We start from the raw sequence: 14,796 nt of genomic DNA on the forward strand, positions 1-14,796 counted from the left end.
ACAAACAAAAGTCCAGGACCAGATGGCTTCACAGGTGAATTCTACTAAACATTTAAAGAAGAGTCAATACCCATTCCTCTCAAACTATTCCAAAAAATAGAAGAGGGAGGAAAAATTCCAAATTCATTCTATTAGGCCAGTATCATCTTGATACCAAAGCCAGATAAAGACACCACAAAAGAAAGAGAACTACAGGTCAATATCTCTGATGAACATGGATGCAAAAACCCTCAAGCAAATACTAGCAAAATGAATTGAACAACGCATTAAAAAAAATCATTCAGGGGCGCCTGGGTGGCGCAGTCGGTTAAGCGTCCGACTTCAGCCAGGTCACGATCTCGCGGTCCGTGAGTTCGAGCCCCGCGTCAGGCTCTGGGCTGATGGCTCGGAGCCTGGAGCCTGTTTCCGATTCTGTGTCTCCCTCTCTCTCTGACCCTCCCCCGTTCATGCTCTGTCTCTCTCTGTCCCAAAAATAAATAAAAAACGTTGAAAAAAAAATTTTTTTTTTTAAATAAAAAAAAAATAAATAAAAATAAAAAAAAAAATCATTCACCACAAACAAGTGGGATTTATTCCTGGAATGCAAAAGTGGCTCAATATTCACAAATCAATCAACATGATACATCACATCAATAAGAGAATGTATAAGAACCATATGATCATTACAATAGATGCAGAAAAAGTATTTGACAAAGTACAACATCTACTCATGATAAAAAAAAAACCAGAGCAAAGTAGGTTTAGAGGGAACATACCTCAACATAATGAAGGCCATGTATGAAAAACCCACAGCTAACATCATCCTTAATGGGGAAACACTGAGAGCTTTTCCCCTAATGTCAAGAACAAGATAAGGATGTTCACTCTCAACACTTTTATTCAACATAATAAAGTCCTAGCCACAACAATCAGACAACAAAAAGAAATAAAAGGCATCCAAATTGGTTACAAAGAAGTAAAACTTTCACTATTTACAGATGACATGATACTACATATAGAAAACCCTAAAAAAGCTGAAACTGATAAATTCAGCAAAGTCACAGGATACAAAATCAACGTACAGAAATCTTTTGCACCAATAATGAAGCAGCAGAAAGACAAATTAAGAAAACAATCATATTTACAATTTCATCAAAAACAATAAAATGCCTAGGACTAAACATAACCAAAGAGGTGAAAGAAAACTATAAAACCCTGATGAAAAAAAATTGATGATAACACAAATAAATGGAAAGACATTCCATGGTCATGGATTGAAGGAACAAATATTGTAGGGTGCCTGGGTGATGCAGTCAAACATCAACTTTTGATTTCAACTCAGGTCATGATTTCATGGTTCATGGGATTGAGCCCCACGTCGGGCTTTGAGCTGACAGCACAGAGTCTGCTTGAGATTCTCTCCCTCTCTCTCTGCCCATCCACTGGCTCGTGCTTGCTCTCTCTCTCTCTCAAAACAAATAAATAAACTTAGAAAAAGAACAAACATTGTTAAAATGTCTGTACTACCCAAAGCAATCTACAGATTTAATGTAACCTCTATCAAAATACCAACAGCATTTTTTACAGAATTAGAACAAACAATTCTAAAATTTGTATGGAACCAGAAGAGACCTCAAATAGCCAAAGAAATCTTGAAAAAGAAATACAAAACTGGAGGCATCATGATTCCAGACTCCAAGTTTTATTACAAAGCTGTAGTGATCAAAACACTATGGTACTGGCACAAAAACAGGCAAATAGATCAATGGAACAGAACAGAAAACTCAGAAATAAATCCATAATTATATGGTTAATTAATCTTGGGCAAAGCAGGAAACAATATGCAGTGGGCAAAATCTATTCAACAAATGGTGTTGAGAAAACTGGACAGCAACAAGCAAAAGAATGAAACTGGACCACTCTCTTTCAACATTCACAAAAATAAACTCAAAATGGATTAAAGACCTAAATGTGAGACTTGGGGCGCCTGGGTGGCTCAGTCGGTTAAGTGTCTGACTTCGGCTCAGGGCATGATCTCATGGTCCATGAGTTCGAGCCCCGCGTCAGGCTCTGTGCTGACAGCTCAGAGCCTGGAGCCTGTTTCGGATTCTGTGTCTCCCTCTCTGACCCTCCCCTGTTCATGCTCTGTCTCTCACTGTCTCAAAAATAAATAAAAACATTTTAAAAAGTTTTTTTTTAAATAAATGTGAGACCTGAAACCACAAAAATCCTGTAAGAAAGCACAGTCAGTAATTTCTCTGACATCGACCATAGCAACATTTTTCTAGATATGTCTCCTAAGGCAAGGAAAACAAAAACAAAATAAACTGGGACTACATCAAAATGAAAATCTCTGCAGAGTAAAGCAAACAATCAACCAAACTAAAAGGCAACCAACGGAATGGGAGAAATATCTACAAATGACATACCAATAAAAAGTATTCAAAATATATAAAAAACTGATACAACTCAATACCCAAAGAACAAATAACCCAATTAATTTAAAAAGGGGCAGAAGACATTAACAGACATTTCTCCAAAGAAGACATACAGCTGGCCAACAGATAGATGAAAAGATGCTCAACATCACTCATCGCCAGGGAAATACAAATCAAAACCACAATGACATATGACCTCACGCCTGTCAGAATGGCTAATATCAACAAAACAAGAAACAAGTGTTACTGAGGATGTGGAGAAAAAGGAACCCTCATGCACTGTTGGTAGGAATGCAAACTGGTGAAGCCACTGTGGAAAACAGTATGGAGGTTCCTCAAAAAGTTAAACACTGAACTACCCCTATGGCCCAGTAATCACATCATTGGGTATTTTATCCCAAAAATACAAAAACACCAATTCAAAGGGATACATGCAACCCTATGTTTATCACAACATTATTTACAATACCAAGACATGGAAGCAGCCCAAGTATCTGTTGACTGATGAATGGATAAAGATGTGGCATGCGTACATGCACACACACACACACACACACACACACACACACACACAGAGGAATATTATTCAACCATAAAAAAGAATGAAATCTTGCCATTTGCAATGACATGGATGGAGCTAGAGAGTGTAATGCTAAGTAAAATAAATCAGAAAAACACAAATACTATATGATCTCACTCATCTGTAGAATTTAAGAAACAAAACAAATGACAAAAGGAAAGAGAGAGAGAAACCAAGAAACAGACTCCTAAGTATAGGGAACAAACTGATGGTTACCAGAGAGGAGGGAGGTGATGAAACAGGTGAAGGGTATTAGAGTATACTTATGGGGCACCTGGGTGGCTCAGTGGGTTAAGTATCCGACTTCAGCTCAGGTCATGAGTTTGAGCCCCACAGAGTCGGGCTCTGTGCTGACAACTCAGAGCCTGGAGCCTGCTTCAGATTCTGTGTCTCCCTCTCTCTGGCCCTCCCCCATTCATGCTCTGTCTCTCTCTGTCTCAAAAATAAATAAACATTAAAAAAAATTTTAAAAAAAACCTTTTAAAAAAAAAAGAGTACACTTATCGTGGAATGCACTTATTGTTGGTTAAGTGGCTGACTTCGGCTCAGGTCATGATTTCATGGTTCGTGAGTTCAAGACCCACATCAGCTCACTGCTGTCATTGCAGAGGCTCACTGCTGTCAGTGCAGAGCCTGATTTGGATCCTCTGTCCCTCTCTCTGCCCCTTCCCCCCTCAAAAAAAATAAATAAAACATTAAAAAAAAGAATACACTTATCGTGATGAGTACTGAGTAATGTAGAAAATTGCTGAATCACTGTATCTTACACCTGAAACTCATGTAACACTGTATGTTAACTGTACTGTATTAAAATTTAAAACTTATAAAAAAGAGAAGAAGACATACTACTTTTTAAATGTTTATTTTTGAGAAAGAGTGGGGGAGGGGCAGAGTGAGAAAGGGGCAGAGGATCTGAAGCAGGCTCTGTGCCGACAGTAGATAGCCCGATGCGGGGCTCAAACTCACAACCTGAGCCAAAATTGGATGTGAGAAATATGCCCCAATAAGACCTATTCCTACTAAACCCACAGCAGTTTATCATTAATTTTGAATAAGATTCTCTAGTTATATTAATTCTACAACATCTTTCCCTACATATTATTTGTTTAGAAAGAAATATTTTGGGTTTTTTATATATAAGTACCTTAGGAATCTAATCTGTGTAATTTCATATTTGGCTTTCTATTGTTAAGATCAGCAGACTATTCGATTATTTCTGCCAAATCCATGTCACTTCCCAGTTCCTGGTGGTAGTAATACCCGAAGGCTGAGGTACATTTTAAGTGGGACATCAAACAGCTAGTTGAGAACCACCTCCACTCACCCAAAATAATAAATGACACTAATGGCTTCTTGAGATTTGCTTATAAGGTATTTAATCAGTCCTGACACCCCATAACCAAAATTACGAAAAAAAAATTTATTATAATTGTCACAATATTGTTGTAAAAATCATGTGATAACTATGTGCAGTGAGGTTTATTACTACTTTTTGAAACTCCTTCCTGTCCACTTCTCTTCTCACTTAATATCTCCCTTCGTGCATCTTAGGGCTGCCTCTTCCCTATCCACTCACTCACTGTCAACTTGATTCCCACCCCTCACCGGTCCTGGGGTCAGTTTCCTACCTAGATGGAAAGCTGCTAGGTCACCCTCTCTGGCTCCTCCTCTCTCATAGCCAAGAGTAAGAAATGACCTTGCCCTTTCCGACCAAAGATAAGCCACATGGCTACTCTCTAGTTCCTTGGATAATTGGGAATTGGCTGCACCGTCACCAAATATTCTCCTCTTTTAAATGTCTCATTACTTTCCATTTCAACCAGGGACCCAGCTGTGAAACAATACATCAGCGCATCAGTAAGATAGGAATCTCTCTTACTAGACCTGCGCTGGTTCTGACCCCTAGAGTAACCGCATCCTCCTGGCTACAGATCTCAGAAAATAAGTGGGAACTCTCAGGCTCAGTTGATTCTGAAGTACGCTTCCCCACATCCTGTGCTTAACGTTTCCTAGGAGGCAATGAGACTTCACCTCTACCTACCAGCTGTCCGGAACCCAATGATGGTGGGCACGGAGCGTGTGGGCAGGGCGGTGAAGATGCTCACGGTGTAGTTGGTGCCTGGGTACAGATCTAGGCACACTTCAGGGGTCCTGCTGTCTGTGGTCAAGTTGACGGTCTCCTCATGAACTGATTCCACAGGGTGCAACCGTTGTCCTTTTATGTGTATCTTTGGGAGAGAGAAAGAAAAAAGAACCCACCATGACTCCAGTTAAAACAATAGAGAGGGGCGCCTGGGTGGCTCTGTTGGTTAAGCATCGACTTCAGCTCAGGTCATGATCTCACGGTTCGTGAGTCCGAGCCCCACATCAGGCTCTGTGCTGACAGCTCAGAGCCTGGAGCCTACTTGGGATTTTGTGTCTCCCTCTCTCTTTGCCCCTCCCCCACTCACAGTCTTGGTCCCTCTCTCTCTCAAAAACAAATAAACATTTAAAAAATTAAATAAATAAAAAAACAACTGAGAGAGACCCTTTGTGGGGCCGGATCCCATGCCCCTACTACACTGCGCACCCAGGGGAGATGAATAGGTTAAGTTTCTGCTATCAGGTATCTGATGATGAAGTCTCACCCTAAGAAGGGACATAAAATGACATGAATGACCAGCCATCAAGGAGGCAGTCACAACCTGAGAGCCACTCTCTGCATCCTGTCACCCAGTCAGCAGATGCTTCCAGGCCCCCTCTGGAGGAGTGAAATACAAGTGCTTGGAAACAAGCGATAGTGATGATGCCAAATATAAATATATCCCCCACACGTATACTCCGTCGAATGACAAATATATTAAACACAGAATGTAAAATAAAATACACCAGACTATGTTAAAAATTCTGATCACTTTTTAAAAGGACAATCAGACAATTAGATTGAGAAGACCTTAGTGCTTGCTTCGGCAGCACATATACTAGATTGAGAAGACCTTAGAGCAGGAAGTCCCTCCAAGTCACGTTCCTGTCGCATACTATTTCTGCCCTGTCAAGAAAACGTTGATCGTTTTACTTACCACATAGATAATCTTGGAGACTGTTCTTCCTGGGTTTATTTGCCACCTCACACAGCTGTTATTAAACACTGATACATCATTAACTTCTGCAATTATTTCTAAAACAGAAAAAGAGAGTCCACTCACAAAATGCATCAATGGGCTTTGGAAAAATCCCAATGGCAATCATGATGGACGTAGTTTATCTGTGCAGCTGACAACTCGGCATATCACCATTCATGCTCTGATTCAGAAGCCAAATCAGGCAATTCGAGCTGCCCCAGGCCAATCACCCAATTCATCTTCATCAAAGATGAGCCTGGCCCATTACCTGACTTGGAGGAAAAGAAAAGACAGATAGCCACTTGAGTGTGGGTAAGAATTCCAACCTGTGATTGGCCTGGCAGGCCACTGGATGCCACTGGCGTTCCACTCATGTGGGATGGAGAGGCCCAGAGCTGAGCCCTGAATCTTCCCTGCAGCCACGTAGGTAAGATCTGTTTCTGGCTTCCCCATCTGACCTGGCTGACACAATGCTCTTATTTCCAGGTCACTGCTGTTCCCAACAAGGAAATGACATGCATCACCACACACAGGGCCATTCTTCAGCAGCAGTGTGGGGTAAACTACATAAATTCCCCACAAGGTCCCTGGATAATTCTGGGACTCCTCTAACTGAAGCTATTTAATTCTGATCAGAAAGCCACAGATTTCTTCAAGTTGTTCTGCTTGAATATTGTGTGTATTTCATGTAATAAATTTGGCAGTGTGGGAAACCATATGAGGGCATTGGTTCTGAGGTAACACAGTTTCCAAGGGATTGTACTGGCTCTCTTTCCTCCCCTGCTTTACTCACCTTACCCCACTCCTGCTTCCCAGGGTGTCATTCCCCCTTGTGTAATAAATATAAGCCCTGTGCCACAGGCTCTGTTTTCTGGGAAACCCAAGATAAGACTCCCATCAAGAAGGGTGAGAAAGGGGCACCTGGGTAGCTCAGGGGGTTAAGTGTCCGACTTCAGCTTTGATCATGATATGGCCATTTGTGGGTTCAAGCCCTGCATCGGGCTCTGTGCCGACAGCTTGGAGCCTGGAGCCTGCTTCAGAATCTGTGTCTCCCTCTCTCTCTGCCCCTCCCCTGCTTGACTCTGTCTCTGTCTCTCTCTCTCAAAAATGAATGAACATGAAGGAGGAGGAGGAGGAGAATGATTACAAGAAGGGTGAGAAAGAGAATTCCGCATCTCAGAAGATGCCTCCCCTCATCTCATCCCCTGTCTCTCCCTTCTCAGCCTCCAACATGGGAAAGAGAGCCTGACCTGTACCTTGGGTACCTGTAGGATTGACTCATTTCCCCTGTACTCACAACCAATGCCACCATCAGACTGTGATCTACGGATGATCTCTTTGCCAAAGAAGATTTTACATCTTTACTAAATCACCCCATCAGCAGCATTACTGGGTCTCGGGTAAACCCAGGTCAGCCATCAGTAAGTGAGAATAAATACAGGCAGAGAGAGGAAAACAGGCAAATTTCTGGTGAGACACCAAAGGATCACCTATGGCTGTCTAAAGCATTCCTGGGTCTCTACGTCAATGCTTTTCCCAGAGCACAGATAAAATGAAATCAAAGAAATATTCCAGTTGTGGACATGAGTACCCTAAGAGATGTAAAGATCCTATCTGTTTGCCGCCCTGAGGAGCATGAAGATGACGTTGGTGCCAGTCTTTCATTAGCATGAACAAGCCCCAAATACTCCGGGACCCTTCCCTCCCCATCACCCTTCAAAGTCCCTGGAGCCCTGGACTCCCCTGCTCACTCACACATCACTCTGATACCAACTCACCATCTGGTCCAGAAAGAAAAGGAAACATCCCACCCCTCACCTTGTCTCTGACTGCCAGTGAGGCAAATGTTCTTCTCACTCAGGACCCCCCTGCTATCCAAGCAGAGATTAGAAAGGAGACATGAAAGTTTCCTTCCTTGTCCTTCCCTTCTGCTCATTCACTATGACAACAGCAAATGACATCTCAAAATTGCCATCTGCCTCCTGCCTGTGCCGTGCTCTCTTGCACGGATGGACCGAGATCTGATTACGGGGATGTCAGATATTTCATCCCAAGGGGCCGTTTAACAAAACATGCTTGCTTTTCCCTCCAGGTGTCACCAGGTGGAAAGACCTCTTTATAAACACATCAGGTATTAAACATCCACATTAATGCTGCCTTTTTAAAAGAGATGCCCTCATTCTAACAGTACTGATAACTGAAAACATTTCTGGAAGTTCTCTTTGGAACTGGCTCCAGGGTTCTTTATTCGCCATTCACTGAATGATGATTCCTCCCATGCCAGACACTGGGCTGTGACAATGATCAGAACATATCAGAACATTCCCTCGGGAATGTGTGGTCTAACGGAGGGAGCAGACATAGAAGCAGGTAAGTACAACTCAATAAATCTTAGAACAAAGTTACACACAAGTACCACAGGGTAGAGAGAAAGGAGCCACCCACTGTCACTGGAAGACCTGGGGAAGCTGGCTTTGTGGAGGGCATGACCTTAAGGGATGAATGGCTAAAGAGGGGGGAAGACACCCAAGCAGAGCGAACCTAACGCAAGTCTGGAGCTACAGGAGGGTGTGGCATATTCACGGTGTTGAGTGACAGAGAAGCGTAAGGCACTGAGAAGGGCGAATGACAGGAAATGAGGCTGCAGACGTAGACAGAACAGACTGGGCTCGATCCTGCCCGCCAGACTAAGTGCAGACTTACTCCCGTGAGCAAAAGCAGGAAAATAATGGAACTTTTTTTTTTTAGAAAGATGATTCTGGTATTTGTTGAAGTAGACACCAGAGTAGAACTGAAGGTTGTAAGAACAGGATACTCTTTACTCAGCACTTACAATATGGCAAACACTGATAGATCTTTAAAGACTAGGTCTCATCTTGGGGCACCCGGGTGGCTCAGTTGGTTAAGTGTCTAGCTTCAGCTCAGGTCATAATCTCACAGTTTGTGAGTTTGAGCCCCGCATCCAGCTCTGTGCGGATGGTGCAAAGCCTGTTTAGGATTCTATCTCTCCTTCTCTCTGCCCTTCCCCACCTTATTCTCTCTCTCGCTCTCAAAAATAAATAAATAAACTTACAAAAAAAAGATCTCATTTTAACAGCAGTCATAAGAAGCAACAGTGAACACTTATTGAGTAATTACTATGGGTCTGACAGTATGTATAGTACTTTAAAAGTGTCATTTATTTCATTTTCAAAATAACCCCATTTCACCATATACGTGAGTCAAACCACCATGGTGTACGTCTTAAAATTATGCAGTGATGTAGGTCAATTATTTCTCAATAAAACTAGAAAAAATATATTAAGAATTAGGGGCACCTGGGTGGCTCAGCTGGTTAAGCATCCGACTTCAGCTCAGGTCATGATCTCACCTCTCATGGGTTCGAGCCCCATATCAGGCTCTGTGCTGACACCTCAGAGCCTGGAGCCTGCTTCGGATTCTGTGTCTCCCTCTCTCTCTAACCTCCCCTGCTCATGCTCAGTCTCTCTCTCAAAAAAATAAATATTAAAAAAAAATTTTTTTAATATATTAAGAATTTAAAATAAGCCCATTAGCTTGACATTATTGTGTCCATTTTATAGACATGAGGCTTAGAGAAGTTAAGTAACCTGCCAGAGGTCATATGGGTTGTAAGCTGTCAAGTCAGGATTCAAAAGTAGGCCTGTCCAACTCCAAAGCCAAAAGCCAAGGCACTGCAGAGGTTATTCAGCAAAGAAGGGGAGGAATGGTCTCAGGGCCTTGTGTTTAAAGCCATGAGACACTTCTGAGGGAGACACAACAGGAGGTGAGCGATAAGGACAGTCAGGAGTTGAGGCTGACTGCCAGTTTTTGAGCTTGACAGTCTGAATGGATTGCCTTTTATTGTTCTCCTGAGAAACACAGGGAGGGCTACCCTGGGTTTGTGAGGAAAAGACTAACGAGTGTGTTCAGAACATGCCAGATAGGAGTTATCTGCAGAATATCCAGGGGAGAAATAATCCTGAGAGTCAGCCATGTGTGGATGGTCACTGAAGCTGTGGGTGCAGGTGGAACGTCCAGGGAGGACACGGAGATGAGCCCAAAGGCAGAATGCTGGGAAACATGGAACCCAACGGGAACCTACAGGAGAAAGAGCAGAAGAGAGGGAGGAGGAAGCTGGCTGGTGGGTGCCTGGAAGTCAGGGAAGGAAGATCTGAAGGAGTGTCCACTTCCTCGAAAGTTATCTCCCTTCCTGGCCACCAGTTCCCCACAACCTCCTCACCTCCAGCCCAAGAAGGACCTGGAGCAGATCATCACGGCACCAGGGAAAACCTCCATCTCTTTCTTCTCTCACATGGCTCTTTGTCCCCTGACAGAGTGCCCACAGCGTCATGATGAGATCCGAGGTTTGACTTCGGGCAGAGCAGGCCTTTGCCTTGTCCAGTTATAGGACACTTAGGCCTCTCTGGCTTAAAAAAAAAAAAAAAAAAAAAAAAGGAGGGCCCCACACCATCCAGTTGAACTATTCACTAGATTTGGGGAACCAAAGCTTCAGTAGGTAATAAAGTACCTTTGGTTTGCTTTGGATTCTTTATGTGGTGCATGCATGTGTGTATGTATGTATGTGTGTATGTGTGTGTGTGTGTGTGTGTATGTATGTAAATGTGTGTGTATATATATATGTATGTAAATGTGTGTGTGTGTACGTATATATACATACACACACACACACACACACACATATATATATGAGTATTCTACTAGCATCAAGTATTTCTCTGCAGTACTTACCACATTTGTAACTAAATAATTTTGTCTGGTTACTTAATGTCTCCTTAATGTCTCCTGAATCTCTCCTGAATGTGAGCTCCATGATGACAAAGACTGGGTTAATCTCTCTATTCCCAGAACCTAACAGACTATCTTGTATTTTTTTTTAATATTTATTATTTGGTTGATTGAGTGGATGGATATGGATATCTGATCAACAATGCTAAATGTTGTGGAAAGGTTAAGAGGAATGAGGACTGAAACTAGAACATGAATTTGGCACATGGTCACTAGTGGACCTTGGCGAGAGAGCCAGCGTGGAGTGAGGGTGTTGGATGCCTGATTCTCCTTCAGGAGGCTGAGTGGAGAAGCAATGTGGGTGCGGACAGAGAAAGTGGGCATAGACTATTCCTTCAGAAATCTCAGTGTGGACAGGGACTAATCCAGCATACTCTCTTGGTTTCCAATTTTATATCCTTTTTCTCTATTTTTAGAAACAGTAAAAGCTCACAGAGAATAAATTGAGGTGACCCAAGCAGATGGTCAAGCTCAGTGTCACTTCTAGTCAAAATCAGTATCTGATTTCAAAAGGTAAATGACTGATCTTCTAATATGACTCATAAACTACCTCCAAAGGCAGAAATTACCCGACACATTTCGATAATGGCAGCATCACTGAAATCAAAGTGACTACTTTAAATAAGTACATGCTTGGCTGTAAGAGTTCTTCGATATTTCTTTTCCTTTTTTCAAGTCACATAAAATAGGTAGAAATAGCATGGCTTAGGGTAGTGCTTTCCTAAAAAGCATTGTACACCTCAGGATGATTTTCTTGTGGCACGTGAATAAATTTATATGTTTGCTTGCATCGACTTCTTTGTATATTAGAAAAAATACACATAGTCATCCAACTCATAATATCACACATACTACAAAGTTTCTTTGATCAATAAATTTGAATTATACTGGGGCACCTAGGTGGCTCAGTCGGTTAAACATCTGACTTCGGCTCAGGTCATGATCTCGCAGTCTGTGAGTTCGAGCCCGGCACCAGGCTCTGTGCTGACAGCTCAGAGCCTGGAGCCTGCTTCAGATTCTATGTCTCCCTCTTTCTCTGTCCCTGCCTCGCTTGCGCTCTCTCTCTCTCTCTCTCTCAAAAATAAATAAACATTTAAAAAAAAAACTATAAAAAAATAAATTTAAATTATAATTTTAAATTTTGTGTTTTTTTAAAGAAATTTATTAAATAAATAATACTTTTGCTATGGCAAACATTATCGGCGGGGGGGGGGGGGGGGCATTCAAATAATTCAAGCTTGGGAAACACTGGTAGGAGAGAGACTGTGGGCGTTCCAGGCTTCCAGACCTAAGTTCAAATCCTGTCTCTGCCATTTACTAGTTACTGAATGACCCTCTGAAAGTTGCTGAACTTTTATGAGTCTCGGAGTACTCATCTACGAAATGAAATGTAACATACTTACTTTATAGGGTTTTCTTGAGGACAAAATGAAACCAAGCATTAAGACCCTTAGCAGAACCCTGGGCATCTAAGTCAGTACACAATCAACAGCAGCTATAATGCTTGACAGCCAAACTTCATACACATATTCAAACAAATCCAAGCCATGTGGCTTTTATATAAATGTGTCCATTTATTCCAGCTGACCTTTCTTTTCCATCTTTCTTTTCCATAATTGCATTAGAGCTTCATGTGAGCACTCACTAGGCTGAAAAGGAAGATCAACAACAAAACAGAGGGGCAGACACTCACAAGAGGCCTAGAGGAGTCAGGACCTGAGTCAGGTTAGGGGGCTCAGAACAGATCCCAGCAGATAAACAGTCTGTGTTTCAATAGAGATATTACCCTTCTGAGAGCACGGCGTGAGTGAGCATCCACTTTATAATTATTAACTCAGATTCTAAACATGAAAAGCCAAATGACCTGAACAGAATGAAAGCCAGGCACAGTCTTATCAAGAATGAATCAGCCTCTTTGATCTTGAGGTAAACCAACCCACTAAACATCAAGCTTCCACCTGGGGTTTTTCCAGACACTAAAATGGTTGCCTAATTCTCAGCTGTCTGGAGTTGCCAGTCCAAACTGGCCTTAAAGGAAAAAAAAAAAAAAAAAAAGTCCCACCACCTTGCCGGAGTCCACACTCCATTAAAAACATATACAGATCCATGCTGCTAATCCAAAGAAACAGGGCCTCCAAAAATATTTTTAACTAAAAACAACCCAGGTAAAGTGAAGATAAATTATTCCACCCAACTTGGAACAAAACATTCAAACATAAAAAGAGGGATAAACAGAACGAAAACAGAGAGCAGAGGGAGAAGGCATTCGGAGGTTAGGCAGGAAAGCAGAAGACAGGAGGAAGACCCAGAAATGGACACTGAAGAAGGTAAACACAAAATACACACAGGGAGCTGGTACAGAAGAGGTGTGAAGAAATCGGTGAAAACAGGGAAAAGAAGGAAGAAGGGAGTTCGGCTGGGCAAGAGCCATGGCAATCACTACATTTCCAGAAGCCTCTCCTACCTACCCACCCAGATCGTGTGCACTGCACCGTGAATTCATCAGCATGCAAATCACCCCCTTTATCTGCGGAAATTGAATTTAGCTGCCAACCTTGATTGAGGGCATAGAGGCCTCCTCACAGAAAGATCACAGCTCTCAGGGAAAATGCCTTTTCTCTCCTTAAATCAAAGCTTGCATAAACCCAAGGAAACAGCTGCAGCTGGAGCCACAGACTCCGTGAAAGGTGGCAGGCTGAGGACGGTAATTATAATTAGCAGTTACATAACATGTTTGTTCTTCAAAGTGCTCTACAAGCATCAGCTAATTAATAGCTTACTATGCCCCATGCAGACCCACTGGTTTTTCAAGTAGTGACTAATCCCTGTATCCCCACTGAACTCTGGATGGCAGAGGCAGAGCAGGGTGAGCAGTGAAGCAAACAGCTGAGGGTCCAGAAGCTATGCCCAGCTCTCTCCAAAAGTGACGCCGGAAGTGGCTCAGGGCCAGGAACATTTCCCCAAATGTTTAATTCAGCACTGCATGAGACAGCTTGCCTCACTTCCTCTAAATAACTCTTAGATGTCTCAAAGAGATATCTGTATATCCACGCTCAAATAGCCAAAAGGTGGCAGCAACACAAGTGCCCACCAATGGATGAACAGATAGACAAAATGTAAACACACGCAATGGAATATTACTTAGCCTTTAAAAAGAAGGAAATCCCATCACTTGCAACAACATGGATGAACCTGCAGAACATTATGCTAAGTGAAGTAAGCCAGGCACAGCAGGGCAAATACTACATGAGTCTGCTTCCATGAGGTATCTAAATTAGTCAAATCCACAGAAACAGAAAGTAAAATGCTGGTGCTATGGGGAGGAGGAAGTGGAGGGGAGGTATTGTTTAATGGGTACAGAGGTTCAGGTTTGCAAGATGAAAAGGGTCTGGAGATTGGTGGCACAGCAACGTGAATACACTTAACCCTTAAAAAATGATTAAGGTGCTAAATTTTATGTTGTGTGTGTGTTTTACCACAACTGAAAATTTAAAAATAGGGGCACCTGGATGGCTCAGTCAGTTAAGTGTCCAACTCTTGATTTCGGCTCAGGTCATGATCTCATGGTTCATGAGCTCGAGTCCCACTTTGGGCGCTGTGCTGACAGCACAGAGCCTGCTTGGGATTCTCTCTCTCCTTCTCTGTCCCTCCTCTGCTAACTCTCTCTCTCAAAATAAAAAAAAATTTTTTTTAATTAAAAATAAACATTAAAAACCTCTTTATCTATTACACCACCTTTTCTCTGAAAAGGTATCAACGTGCGCTACACAGGACTCTTAAGTAGGCCCCCCTGAGAAAACGGTCCATGAGAAAAATTTCTCAGCCGGCCAAGCAGAGGAGATAGGACTCACTGTGATTTAAGGTGAGTTTCAAAAGATGGATGCACAAAATT

General features: G+C 42.3%; 1 protein-coding gene and 1 long non-coding RNA gene across 10 annotated transcripts in view; one reads left to right on the plus strand and one right to left on the minus strand.

Moving 5' to 3' along the window:
- SUSD1 (sushi domain containing 1) overlaps positions 1-14,796 on the minus strand; it is a 282,806-nt gene that overhangs the window by 210,095 nt on the left and 57,915 nt on the right. For all 9 annotated transcript variants that reach the window (XR_007459116.1, XR_007459114.1, XM_049636099.1 and 6 more), the window contains 2 exons: positions 6,057-6,154; positions 5,039-5,225 (listed from right to left, as the gene is read on the minus strand). Coding sequence is in view for 7 of the 9 variants with exons in the window: in XM_049636099.1 (XP_049492056.1) it covers positions 5,039-5,225; positions 6,057-6,154 (285 nt within the window). In the remaining 2 variants the exon portion in view is untranslated. The remainder of the gene's footprint in view (positions 1-5,038; positions 5,226-6,056; positions 6,155-14,796) is intronic.
- LOC125927059 (uncharacterized) overlaps positions 1-14,796 on the plus strand; it is a 187,645-nt gene that overhangs the window by 64,289 nt on the left and 108,560 nt on the right. The window lies entirely within an intron of this gene.

Source organism: Panthera uncia, chromosome D4, assembly GCF_023721935.1.
Source record: "Panthera uncia isolate 11264 chromosome D4, Puncia_PCG_1.0, whole genome shotgun sequence".
In the NCBI taxonomy this organism is placed as follows: Eukaryota; Metazoa; Chordata; class Mammalia; order Carnivora; family Felidae; genus Panthera; species Panthera uncia.